We start from the raw sequence: 13,966 nt of genomic DNA on the forward strand, positions 1-13,966 counted from the left end.
TGATGTACAGTAGCCATTTTGCACTTTTGTACTAGGATTTTATCATATCATAGCTGACAGCAGGTGTTTCAAGTGGAAATAGCCCTTCCAGTTAACAAGAGAAGACAAGACATAATGATGAGAAACAGGCCATTCAGCCCAGCGACGCTCCCCTTTTCCTTCCACTAAAGCAGTCTTCACTCTGCTAGTTTTAGTTTTTGCCTTAATATCAGCAACCAATTCAAGAAACACCCTGTGGCTCTCCACGACCAGGAGTGAGGAACACTACACTAAAGTGTACCTAATGCTTAGTTTACCTTGAATCTAGATAGTATCTATCAAGCCTGGTCTTTAAGTTTCTGTGACCACTACAGCACAGGACCTGGCATGGTTCTAGCAGAGACAACCAATTTAAGCCGGAAGGTGGTCATGGTGGCCTCTGGACTGAGTAATCAGCCACACACTGAGAAGCGCAGAAGAGCCGGTTACGCACCTTGCCCTCGCCGCACTTGGTACCGGTCATAACCAGGCCAGGGTCAGGAAGGTCACCCTGCCCGTCCTGGGTGGCGTAGACATAGGTGCCGCGGCACTTGATCTCCATGCCGTTGGTGTGGATGGTGGTGTCGATGGACACCGCATTGGTACCCTTGGGCTTCTTGGCGGCACTGTGGCACTGGATCTTGCCGCACTTGGCATCGCTGGTGGAGAAATTGCAAACAATGCCAGCGTCAAGTGAGACTGAACCGTACAGAACTTGTAGTACTGTGCATGTCTTAGGCACCCTATATTTCTTGTATGTAAATTTGGCTTTAGATGTTTTTTTCTTAAATGTTTCATTTTTGTTTATGTTTTCTGCATGAGTGTATAAATATTCATTTTTTTTAAATCACATTTGAACTGTTCACTGCCCTTTATTGTCAATTTTTTGATACTTAGAAACCGTTCATTTTAGTCTTTTTGAAAGCCTTCACTTTACAGATTTTTTTTGCACGTGCCTCAGACTTTTGCACAGTACTGTCTCTTTTAGAAATAATGTAAATTTTCCTATACATACTACTGCATTTTTTTAATGTCATAAAAGTCCCATCACAGATAAATGTACACAAGACGAGAAGACAGCAAGCCACAAGGAATGGAGATGCCCCACCCCACTGCAGCACTGTAGCAGAGCGCTCTTTGATTGGAAATATTTTATTCTCTCCTTATGGGACCACTCCACAGGCCTTTCTAAATAGCACTAGCCCTTATTGAAGCCATTTGAAAGGGACATGCTCTGTAAAACTGGAAGCCGGTGCTTAACAAAGCTAATTTGACTTAAAAAGCTCCAGGTTTTAATAAATCGATCAAGGCTGGCGGGGTGCTACGGCGCTGAAATCCTGGAGAAGGCAGAGTCTGGGCTGATGAGTCACGTGTGTGTGTGTGTGTGTGTGTGTGTGTGTGTGTATGCGTGTGTGTGTGTGTGTATGTATGCATGTGTGTGTGTGTATGCGTGTGTGTGTGTGTGTATGTATGCGTGTGTGTGTGGGTGTGTGTGTGTATGTATGCGTGTGTGTGTGTGGGTGTGTGTGTGTGTGTATGTATGCGTGTGTGTGTGTGTATGTATGCGTGTGTGTGTGTGTGTGTGTGTGTGTGTGTGTGTGTATGTATGCATGTGTGTGTGTGTGTGTGTGTGTGTGTGTGTGTGTGTATGTATGCGTGTGTGTGTGTGTGTATGTATGCGTGTGTGTGTGTGTGTGTGTGTATGTATGCATGTGTGTGTGTGTATGTGTGTGAGAAGAGGGCCAGGGTTGTTACCTCTTCTGACACTTCATGTAGTTCCCTTGGCCGTCCTTGCCACAGTTCCCGAAGGCGTTTCCTGCAGCATTAACATCCTGGAAGCAGGCATCGTGAGCGGGACGGGCCCCTGCATGTAGGTCACACACACACACACACACACACACACACACACACACAAGCACGCATGAACACACGCATTCATACACACACATACATACAAAGATACACACACACTGCCCCCTGAGCATTGGCGGTGGTAAGAGGGTTGCCAGTTCGATTCCGTCCTGGGTGTGTTGAAGTGTCCCTGAGCAAGACACCTAACCCCCAAATGCTCCTGATGAGCTGCTTGGTGCCTTGCATGGCAGCCAATCACCATTGAGGTGTGAGTGCGTGTAAGAATGGGTGAAAGAGAAGCATCAATTGTACAGCACTTTGGATAAAGTTGCTATATAAATGCCGATCATTTACCATTTACACACAGGCACACACAGAGAAACACACGTTCCAACTTTTATAGAACACTTAAAATGCAGAGCATCTCCAAGCTCCTCTTAAAGGAGAACTTTAGGAGACTTAAAACTTGACTACAAACGAAAAGCAAGTGGCTGACTGAATGCTGAGAAGCTTTTGTCCGACTCGTTCCTGAAAATACCCAGCTCTACAGATGCATACATAGATCTATACTGCCTTTAACACACAGAAATGCACTACTGGGAGAAATAAAATATGTCGTGGAACCTCTCCCACACAACGTACCCATTCTTTCATGGAAATAGTCAAGCTCATTGTAATGTTACATTGTGCATTTTGGATTAATTCAAACGACAATAGCTACCACAGCTGGAATATGTACACATTTTGTCTTGCGCTGGTTACGCTTTTACATGCCAGCCAATGCATGGATATCTCCACACGCAGTGAAGATATTCTATGCACTAAACACCTGTTTTAACTGCGCTGTTTGTAGGCAGTCTCAATCGCTGATGGTGTAATGAGGCAGACTGCGACCACAACAACACACACTAGTCAGGCCGCATTTTGCGCTGCGAGATTCGTGCATATAGATGTGGCCCATTGTACCTTTAAAAAAGATAAAATGTAACATAAATGATCGATTTTAATTGAATACTCTGTAGACTGTAAGCACTCTGAGCACCTGAACACTGCAGTTAATTACACTAATCTTCTCATTGTGCTCTCTGATCTGGAACAATGTTAGAAACATGGGAGCTGTGACCCCTGTGAAACGCTTTTCAGTCAGTCAGTCACATCATACTCCATACACACAGGCTGGAAATGTCCCTTTGACTGATCTGAAAAAGCTGGTAACGTCAAGGTCACATCGTTTTCCCTTTGTGCATAATGCAAGCATTTTTAAGCTTTGCATTTTTCAAGAGTTTGCATTAGTGGTCCGAGATGTTTCAAAAGAATATAACGTCTCCCGATTTATTATAAAGCCGATTAAAAGATTCCTTCCTGTAATCAATAGAGGCTTTGGAAAGAAACAGTCATTTCAAATAGTAACTGAAGTCACGCTTGTTCACCTTTGAAAACACGTCGAAACTAATGTCCCTTCAAATTGCATATTATTTCATCAAGGTCATCTCATTTAATGGTGCACTCTTGCGTGCTTGAAGCGGAGTAAAAGAAACAAAACACTGGCTGGCAAACCTTTGTGCACAACGATCCATTGATAAGTGCACCAACATATACAGTAATGTAAAAGACATTTATGCAAGTAGCAGGATCAATTTAGTGCCTAAATACATTTGGTTGAAACGTCCTGCCGAACACAGTTGGGTGATTCAAATAAGTCGCCGTAAATTTTTCCGTTTCCATACTGAGTATAAACATTCAGAGGTTCCGATTCGTAATTGTACCGCAGATGGGAACAAAGAATGTTTTTTAATGGTGAGCCATTACTAAACTGCACATTCAAATGTAAATTTTCAATAATGTTACTGTGGAAAGCCCTGAAAAATAGAAAAGCACTGTGCATATTTCCTGCACAATGTGGATGTAGTTCCAATTCCACTCTTAAAATATAAAGCTTCAGCGTGGGGTTTCAGCTGTTTTAGATGCTCCTTCACGATTTGATCGTTAAAAACTACTATCGAACCGATCATCCCCTTGATGAATTAGTAACAAGAACCATCTGAGATGCAACTCTGATGAACCGACTAGATTTCCTCAAAGAGAGTACTGATGGGCTCTATTCAAGCGTTACACAACTGCTTTGTGTGTCTGGACATTAAGAGGCACAAGTTAGTATTCGGAGACATATAAATACCCTGCGAGGTGTAATTGAATATCTACAGCACTGACACCCAATCAAGTGTATACTGGTTTTCATGCCAACCAATCAGTTCACCTGTTGATGTCACAAATTTCCTGGCTGAAGGTCTGTCAATTAGTAGAAACAGATGTAGTGATTGGTTGGAATTAAAGCCTGCCCACTGGGGAGTTTCTTTACCTCATGTGCTTGCTATTTGGGGATTCAGGCCCAGTGTTTGCCCTTCTGTTGTAATATGTCTTTGTGATGGTCTTCTGTAAAATGCCCTATACAAATAAAATTAAATAAAATGGAATTTAATTGAAGAATCTCAGTGCTCCATGGCACATGTTTGAACTATAATGTGAGAACTATAATGATAATGATGTGAATATTCACACTGCTGAATGATAACATTCTGTAAATAGTAGCTGACATGTTTCTATCGTTCATGTAGCTGGAAAAAAACGTAATCGTTCGTCACTGTTGTTGAGCTCTGGTGTGGACTGTTGTTGAGCTCTAGTGTGGACGATTTTTAAAGTAATATATTTATAGTTAAAGGTACAATAGGTAAGATTTCTGTGTTAAAACATTGTTTCCAGGCCATTGAAAATCCCTTTGTATCACCGACATTTTGACTCTCTGTGTTTATCGTCCATAAATTCTGGTTTTAAAATGTACAGTTGATGGGCCGTCACCAAAATATTGTATAGCCGTACAATAACTCAAGCTCATTGGTTAAAAACTGGCTCTAATTGCCTCAGCCAATGGCGTAGTGGGGGGGAGGGATACAGGGATGCGGTTGTTGCTACAATTCCTCTCTTGACCGTTAGAAGTCCGGAATTACCTATTGTTCCTTTAGCATTATACGTGGTGCAGATGGGCTTTAAGAGAGGGAGGGTGTAAAGACGGTACCGTGGCCCCAGAGCTGTAGGCACTGCTGTTCGTGCGTCAGGCACATGCCGTTGTAGCAGTAGGCGCGGCCATACTGGCAGGTGGAGCCGTCCAGCAGGTAGACGTTGGAGGGGCAGTAGGGAGAGGCGCCAGTGCAGTATTCGGGCAGGTCGCATGCCCCCGCAGGGCCTCGGCACATGGTGCCCGCCTGCTTCAGCTGTGGGGCGGGGAAAAGTAGTACAGTGAACCAATCAAAGGCTTCATCCATCTGCCAATCAGTAAAAGAGTCTATCAAACACCTATCAAAGCATTCATCCATCCATCTGTCTGTCTATCAGTAAAACAGCCCGTCAAACATCTCTCAAAGCATTCATCCAATCCGTTTGTCTATCAGTACAACAGCCTGTCAAACAACAAAGCATTCATCCATCCATCTGTCTATCAGTAAAGCAACCCATCAACCATCTATCAAAGCATTCATCCACCTGTCTATCAATAAAACAGCCCGTCGAACCTCTATCAAAACATCCATCCGTCTGTCTATCAGTAAAACCGCCTGTCAAACATTTATCAAAGCATCCATCCATCTGTCTATCAGTAAAATAGCCCGTCGGACATCTATCAAAGCATCCGTCTGTCTATCAGTAAAACAGCCCATCGAACATCTATCAAAGCATCCATCCATCTGTCTATCAGTAAAACAGCCTGTCGGACATCTATCAAAGCATCCATCCGTCTATCAGCAAAGCAACCCATAAAACATCTAAAAAACTAACTAAAAACTAAAAACATTAATCCAACACTGATCAAAGCATTCATACATCTCTCCATCTGTCTATAAAAAAACTATCCATCAGTCCACCAATCAGTAAAATAACATTGTTCTGAATTTGTATTTTAAAAATAATCTAAAAACATTTCACTCAAAACACTTCAGTCTATCAATCTGTGAAATTAGCATTGAGCATCATCAGAATCATGATGATATGATAATTATGATTATATAATGATTTTCACAATTATTACAGTGATTCTCTTGTTTCTTGTTTGTGTATTTGATTACTGTATTTGTTTAGTTGATTACTGTACCTGTGAAAAAAATTTTAACATGAAGAAACACTATTGGCCAGTAGAGAATGGGCTTCAGCCGGACTCCTGAGATTTCTTCCCATCGGGGAGATTTTTCGAGCTACAGTTTGAAGCTTTTTTTACCTCATGGGCTAGTCGGGGGCTTAGGGCTGGTATTTCCCCTTTGTTTCCTTCCCGTCTGTTACAGTGCTCTGTAAAGCGTCTTTGTGGCAGTCTGCTGTGAAAAGCGCTATTGAATTGAATTGAAGTGAATGAAGAAAGACAGGAGCCCGAGCCAGCGGGCATCTCGACTCGGGTTAGGGAGGGGTACCTTGCAGTCCGTACAGCAGACGCCGTGGGCACACTGAGCGCCCGCCTTCAGGGTGCAGTTATTGGCATTACAGCAGGAATTCTCACACTCCTGCAAACACACACAAACAGTTACGTTACAATGCCTGTGGAAAACATATGCCTGTATACTGTAATCTGTTCAAATGGTTATAGACAGTAAAGTGGAAAAAGAGAACATTATACGGTATTTCTGTTTTTAAATTCGGAGTGGGTTGAGAGATTGGGTTGGGCCACCTCACTAGCTGACCAGGCAAATTAGTTTGCTAACTAACTGGCCGCAAACAATATAACCTTTCCCCAAAAGGGATCAATTTGTTATTGCTGTACCCTCCAACGCCTACCCTCCAAGACCCGCACTTGAAGTTACCCCCTTGATTCATTAATCTAACTGTCAGCCATTTCATGGATCAGCACTTTTCCTCCCCCAGACAGGACTGGCTCTATCCAGCTGAAGGGACATTTCTCCAGCAGTCTAATAGCAAATAGGCAAAGGCCTGCAAAGGGATTCTGTGATAAACTGAGTAACTGCGCACGCTCTGCGTATGGCCAATCCCGACCTCTCTTTGAACCCACCTCCCCCAATCGGCGTGACATTAGTAAGCCGCGCCAAAGAAAGCGTTGGGGGGGGGGCGGTGGAATAGAGAGACATGACTTCACGCCTGCTGTTGCCATGGCGCCGTCTCCAGTTGCGCAATTGCATTAACCTGATGCGGTAGTCTGGGGATGGCATAAGAGCCGGCCATTAATCCTCTGGGAGGGAGTAGGAGCAGGAAAACGACGAGCCCAAGAAATATGGCAAGTGGACAGCCCGGCCGACATTTGCGTTCATGTTCAACCAACAAACTGCAAACTGCACCTGCCCATTATTCAAAATATTAAAAAAATGTGTTGCAGTTGGACATTGCCATTCTTTGCTTAAAATTCAGAATCAGTTTTCATCACACATTTTGAAACCAGAATCAAATGAGAAATGCACCATTGCCTGCATTTTCAGTTCATGTTCTGTTCTCAGTTGAATTTCCTCTTAACTTTCTGATGGTTTAAATAAAGACACTTAGTGTTTGGGTGGGTGACATGCTGGGCAGATTCACTGATTCTTAAGTAGACTGACACTTAACACCATTATTCTGGTTTATCGCCTGAGAAACAAAGATGCGATTGAAAGTGGATTTGTGCACAGAGAATGGTACAAATAAAATTACTTCCTTAACTTCACTTTGTTAATTTGTGCTCCTTAAACATGTCATTTCAGACTAGTGTACAGCTCAATTTAATTCTATAATTAGCTGTTTTAGGGCCTCAAAACATAATTGAACAAATAATTCAGCTCGGTAGAGACATCCTACAGTCTGTTTAAGAGACAGACAGGCAAAAATACAGTGAAAAAACATCTTTATCTTTATCTTTTTAATTAACACAAAGTCTTCTCCCAATAAATTTTAGTACAAGGTACATACAGCTAATTAACTGTCAGGGTGTAAAAAACAGCCAATTGAGTTAAAAAATAAAACAAATTGAGCCAAATGAATGAAAGCAGCAGTTACAGAAACTGGTACACACAATTCAATGAGACAATATGGCACTGGTCCACTTTGGTTAGGTGCGCTGGGCACAGTGAGTTGGGTTAGGTGCGCTGGGTACAGTGAGTTAAATGGTAAATGGTTGGCATTTATATAGCGCCTTTATCCAAAGCACTGTACAATTGATGCTTCTCATTCACCCATTCATACACACTCACACACCGATGGCGATTGGCTGCCATGCAAGGCGCCGACCAGCTCGTCAGGAGCATTTGGGGGTTAGGTGTCTTGCTCAGGGACACTTCAACACAGCCCGGGTGGGGAATCGAACCGGCAACCCTCCGACTGACAGACGACTGCTCTTACTGCCTGAGCCATGTCGCCCCCTGAGTTGGGTTAGGTGTGCTGGGTGCAGTGAATTGGGTTGGGTGTGCCGGGTGCAGTGAGTTGGGTTAGCTGTGCTGGGTATAGTGAGTTGGGTTAGCTGTGCTGGGTATAGTGAGTTGGGTTAGCTGTGCTGGGTATAGTGAGTTGGGTTGGGTGTGCTGGGTACAGTAAGTTTGGTTTGGTGTGCTAGATACAGTGAGCTGGCTATGTAGTGCTGGGTAGTGACTTGTGTTTTTTGTTGTGGGTACAGTGAGTTGGGTTAGGTGTGCTGGGTAATGACTTTGGTTAGGTGGGGTGGGTAATGAGTTGGGTTAGGTGGGCTGGGTACAATGAGTTGGGCTTGTCGTGCTGGGTAATGACTTAAGTTTGGCGGGCTGGGTATAGTGACTTGGGGTAGGTGTGTTGGCTACAGTGAGTTGGATTTGGCATGTTGCTTGAAGTGAGTTGGGTTTGGTTTTCCGTTAGCACAGCAGTGTAGCCTCACCTCAGGCTCCCCACAGTCGCACTCCTCGCCCTTCTCCACAAAGCCGTTTCCGCACCTCTTGCCCCCCACCAGGTCCGTCATGTTGGGCATGTTAAAGAGGCACATGCCCCCTCCCTTCTGGAAGTAGTTGTCCAAGTCCCTCTTACTGCAGCGGCTGAAGACGCGGGGGAAAGGGTGCCTGCCCCGGAAAACACAAAACATTCTCACAATGTTGTTGGCATGTTGTTGCAAAGTTGTAACATTGACAAATGTTCCAGTAACATTGTGAGAATGTTGTGTTAGCTGGGTGAAGAGAACACAGCTGAGGGCTGATGGAGAGAGGAGAGCTGCCTGTAAATCTTCTGCAGCTTTGTGTATATTTTTACATACAGTGGCTTCAGAAAGTATTCAGACACAGGGGTCATCCCTATGTTCCCACAGCCCTATGTTCCCACATTTCTAAGATTTAATTTCTTTTCAAAATTAAATGTTTATTATTGATCGTGTAAACTGAACTTCATATATTTAGATGTCAAAATAGTTCTCAAAGGACAGCACTTGCAGATGCCTGTTCCTGGCACATAAAAGGTTGAAAAGTACTGATGTAGAGCCCTTTCCAGTTTTAAGTGAACTGCATAAATAGTGTATTTTTTTTTTCTTATTTCGCTTGTTTGCTTGTTCATTAAAAACTTAAAGATAATTGAACGTGTACTGTGTCTAAATTGCACAAACATACACTGGATTTCTTCAGGTCCCATGCAAGCAGCCTGCTGAGTGTGAAGTCAACTGAACATAGAGCTGTGGGAACATAGGGCTGTGGGAACATAGAGCTGTGGGAACATAGACACGCTCCCCAGACACATTCACTTTTTGCACACTTTACTGAGTTGTAACTTTAAATGGATAAAATTTCTGCCATTTCTGCCCATCAATCTACATTCAATAACCCATAATGACAAAGTGAAAACATGTTTGAAAATGCAATTTCATTAAAAATGAAAAAATGAAAAATGCTAACAATGAATTTGAATGGCTCACGGAGCGAGGAACGCTAAAAGTATCTTTAGGCAGCGTCTTACGCTAACACTTTTATTAAAAAATGGAAATCCCGTCCCATGTACATTACTCAATTATGGAATGGAATTTCATTCATACAGTTTGAATGAGTTTCTAAATTGCCTTGTTCAATGAGGGTGATCCCAATTATAAATTTGCCACAAAATGGCTGACATAGAGCATGTGACTGTGCCTTTTATTTTAGAAAGTGAGTACAGTAGTATCAGATAAAATAGTTGTCCTTCGTCTTCCAAATGACACTTGACAGAATGATAGTCGAACATACGGTTGGTATGCTTGTTAAACAATGTATCTTTTAGGAGTGCTTCCTGTAGCTAGGATACAATATGCTGCCTTTACTGACTAGTGTGCGCTTCGGCATAATGACACATTGGATTTCCACATGTTGGCTGACCCATTGTTTATTCCTCAATTAATGCATTGTTGTCGCCATCATTATGACGTTAAGACAGACTAACGTCAGTGTGTCGATAATCAGTGTTTGACGGTGGAGTCCTAACGCTAAAACCAGAACAGCCACGCAGCTAATGCTTGTAGTTGCCAAGTCAACCAGACAGGGTATTCAATCATTGTTTTCTTTATATAATGCACAGTAGCTACCTTCTCAATCTCTTAAATTCTTTTATATCCCTCAATTTATTCAAGACTCAAATCAGTATTTAATAATTTGCCCCATTCAGTTCCAATCATTTTACTGCTGTAATCCCATGACAGATAGAGGGAGGGTAGTTTGGGGGTGAAGAAGAGTCACTTTTCGCCATGCATTCATGTGCACGGTATTGTGGGATAGCTACCTGGCAATAAGTAATTACCTGTTGACAATGGCTATCAAAATTTGTGGGCACTCGGCGTATTATTGTTATCTCAATAGGGAGGGCAGTTATCAGTGTTTTGAAGTTTCATGATAATGAGGGCACTCATTATGAAGAATGAAAAAGTTTCAGGTTAATGCCATAAAACATTTACTTAAATTTGTCATTTATTTTATTTAGCTAACTATGTAGATGGTACTTGCTGACAAATTACCAGTAGTTATTGAACATGAAATATTACCAATGAAAATACCACTCTCTCATTATACCAACTGTCCAAATACAGTACTGTGCAAAAGTCTTAGGCACCTGTATAACATTCTTTAAAGATAAGATTCTAAAAAAAATTCAATGAAATAAACATACTATACATTTTACATTGGGTGGCTCCTTGCTTCTGATCTCAGACAGCCTTGACCAAGTTTTTATGTAAAAAGTAGTAAATTGCTTACAGTAATATGTTACTTTCTTTAATTAAATACAAAAATGTCTTGGAAAAATTCATGGAAAATGAATATTTTGAAATCTCAAATGTGTTCTTACATTTTACATTTACATTTACATTTTAGTCATTTGGCAGACGCTTTTAATCCAAAGCGACTTACAAGTGCATAAGTTCTTCCACAAGTCAAAGCATCACATCCATAACTGGGAAAATACACATGAAATGCTGTTCTAAACATATAGTCATCATAAGTGCAATTTTTTAGATTAGACAAGGTTAGACAAGGAGGATAGGGATATCAGGAGGGAGGACTAGGGTAGAGTCTTTTATACTAACACACACAAAAAAATAAACATATATATAATAAAGTCTAGGGTGCCTAAGACTTCAGCACAGTACTGTACATACGGACTGCACTGTATTTGTTTGACCCAGGTCTGGCCCATGGGGGAGGAATATGTTTCTGTTCTCAGGACTCACCCCGTCGCAGCAGCCATGACGCAGCCTCCCTGCTCGGGCGTAGCCTCCATGCAGCAGCCCTCGTTGTCGTGGCTCATGCCGAAGTTGTGGCCGATCTCGTGGGCCATGGTAGCCGCCGCCCCGATGGGCAAGTCCGAGTGGTCCTGAGGAAGAGTGAGGAAGAGTGTGGGAAGAGCACGGATACCATCGCTACCACCGCCTGCTGTTATTCATTCACACGCTTTGTGCATCTGTGTCGAGGACCCGGCCCTAGGCCCCCCTGATGAGAGATTGACGGGGGATGGGTTAGAAAGGAATGCATTGTTAACCCCTCGCACACGCCATCGAGGTGGTAGTAAGAACGCCCGTAAGAAGAAAAATATGTGGTTCAGAGAATGAGCAGCCATACTTGTCAGTAGAGGAGTCTGAAGTCGGGGGACTTAGATTTAGGGTTTTAAGGAGCAAGGTTAAAGTTCTGACTGAGAATACCCCAACCCTACAGGGGAGGGGCACAATGCCTGGCTAAAACAAAAAAATAAATAAATAAGGAAAACGGAATGGATGTCAATACCGAAAGAAGATTATAGCACAAATAATTTTTCGGATAGATTCAAAGGACTGACTATAGAAGAGTTGGTGGATGATTTACACTCAGCTATTGGCTGGATGTCCTTTGTAGATCCCTTAAGGCGCCGCGGAGAGGGGCACCTGAAGAGTGTGTTGAGATGGTGGAGGGCACTAACTTCTGGCTTGTATTAAGTCAAAGTTTGGAGAGAGTCCAAGGAGAGATTATGACAGGGAGACAAATACCAGTGATGAATAGGTTCATTAAAAAATTACATAAGAGCTAGTGTTTTTCCACTCGTATATTAAGATGGTGGAAATTCCCAAACTGGAGGGGCACATGACATAAAATATTGGGGAAATTTCTTTTGAGGTATGAGAAAATGACAATTATTAAATTATTAAAACAGAAATAATTAATATGATCATTAAAAAACAAGTTACATAAGAGATAAATGTCTTCCCGCTTGAAATATTGGGGACATCTCTTATCAAAAAGGTAAACTTTTGTATGCAAAAAAGATATATAAGGAATAAGCTTTTAGACCTTAGGGTGGGATCTTAGAATTTTGCTTCAGAAGATATCTACGAGCTGTTGAAGAGACAGCAACGCAAGACAGTCAAGCTGGAGTGGCGCGCAGAGGATATCCAGGAGGATATCCAGGATATGGATATGGAGAGAGGAGTGACGTACGCGGTGCGGACTCAGCTGAAGAAAGAGCCACGCAGAACAACTATAACCAAGCTGGAGTGGTAATTATAATCTATATTACTTGTAGAAGTAGGAAAGGTAACACATTATAAGTTTCCTTTTATTTTAATATCTTTTATGTCTCATTAAGGTACTATATAAGGTAGAAAAATGTAGAGAAGTTATCATAGTTAGATAAATATAAAATTCTAGGAATAGTTTCTTTTTAAACGTCAAGAAGGGGGAGCTATAGGATAAGGCTAAGGCCAAAGAGGATGGATATTGGAGGGGTGTACCTTGATTTTTAAACATCATGGTGGAAAGGTAAATTAGAAAGAGCTAAAGGGGTATATGTAACTTGCATGTGATTAGCAAACTGCAAAAGATGATATGTACACTGTAATCTGTATAACTCTATTCTTTTGATTGATTATAATAAAGTATATCTTACTATAATCATATGTGATAAAGATTCTTTAGAGGAATACATTGAATACAGGACATCGAATACCAGATTTGCATCACACCCTTCACTTCGAGACTGGGCTTACCAGGGCTCCAGGACGTTCGGAGTACTTGAGTTCGTCCCCGAGACACCTCCTCGTGGGGTACTGCTCGTGGGAACGTGAGGTCTGAGCTCGGCAAGGGGTCCGTGGCTCACGACATCTGCTATTCTAATTACTCGATATCGCCACGCGTCGGAGCGTCGCTGTTATCGGTAATGTCCTGATAACGGCACTTCAGGAGGCTCAGGTCGTCTCTGGTTATCTCATTTGTCCGTTTCTCAGAAAGTGCCGGTAATAATTAATGGGCACACGCCATGGTATGCGATATGTGCACGTGAGGTGATTGTCTAATGTCGTGTCCACCTCTCGCATTCCAACCATGGTTGATGACATGCAGACCTGGGTTCAACTGGTATTTTTTTGGGGTTCAATTACTTTTTTGTGCTCTATTGATCTTGCCTGCTGCATCTGAGTCTGCAAGGAAAAGCAGATCGGCGGGGTTTACACTTTTGGGATCAATTCATTTGTTCTCTTACAGTTATTTAGCTGACATTAGTTATTTAGCTGACACTTTTATCCAAAGCGACTTACAGTTGGTTAGACTAAGCAAGGGACAATTCCCACAGGAGTATTGTGGGGTTAAGGGCCTAGCTCAAGGGCCCTACAGCTGTACTGGGTCTCGAACCACCAACCTTCTGGGTC

At 42.4% G+C, this 13,966-nt stretch overlaps 1 protein-coding gene across 2 annotated transcripts in view; it reads right to left on the minus strand.

Annotated features, from left to right (window-relative positions):
* Positions 1–13,966, minus strand: part of LOC133135318 (disintegrin and metalloproteinase domain-containing protein 33-like) — a 161,763-nt gene that overhangs the window by 22,177 nt on the left and 125,620 nt on the right. For both annotated transcript variants that reach the window (XM_061252230.1, XM_061252229.1), the window contains exons 11-16: positions 11,525–11,667; positions 8,732–8,909; positions 6,321–6,410; positions 4,943–5,138; positions 1,774–1,882; positions 473–677 (exon numbers count right to left, since the gene is read on the minus strand). In XM_061252230.1, the coding sequence (XP_061108214.1) occupies positions 473–677; positions 1,774–1,882; positions 4,943–5,138; positions 6,321–6,410; positions 8,732–8,909; positions 11,525–11,667 (921 nt within the window). The remainder of the gene's footprint in view (positions 1–472; positions 678–1,773; positions 1,883–4,942; positions 5,139–6,320; positions 6,411–8,731; positions 8,910–11,524; positions 11,668–13,966) is intronic.

The sequence above is a fragment of the Conger conger genome, chromosome 8, assembly GCF_963514075.1.
Source record: "Conger conger chromosome 8, fConCon1.1, whole genome shotgun sequence".
In the NCBI taxonomy this organism is placed as follows: Eukaryota; Metazoa; Chordata; class Actinopteri; order Anguilliformes; family Congridae; genus Conger; species Conger conger.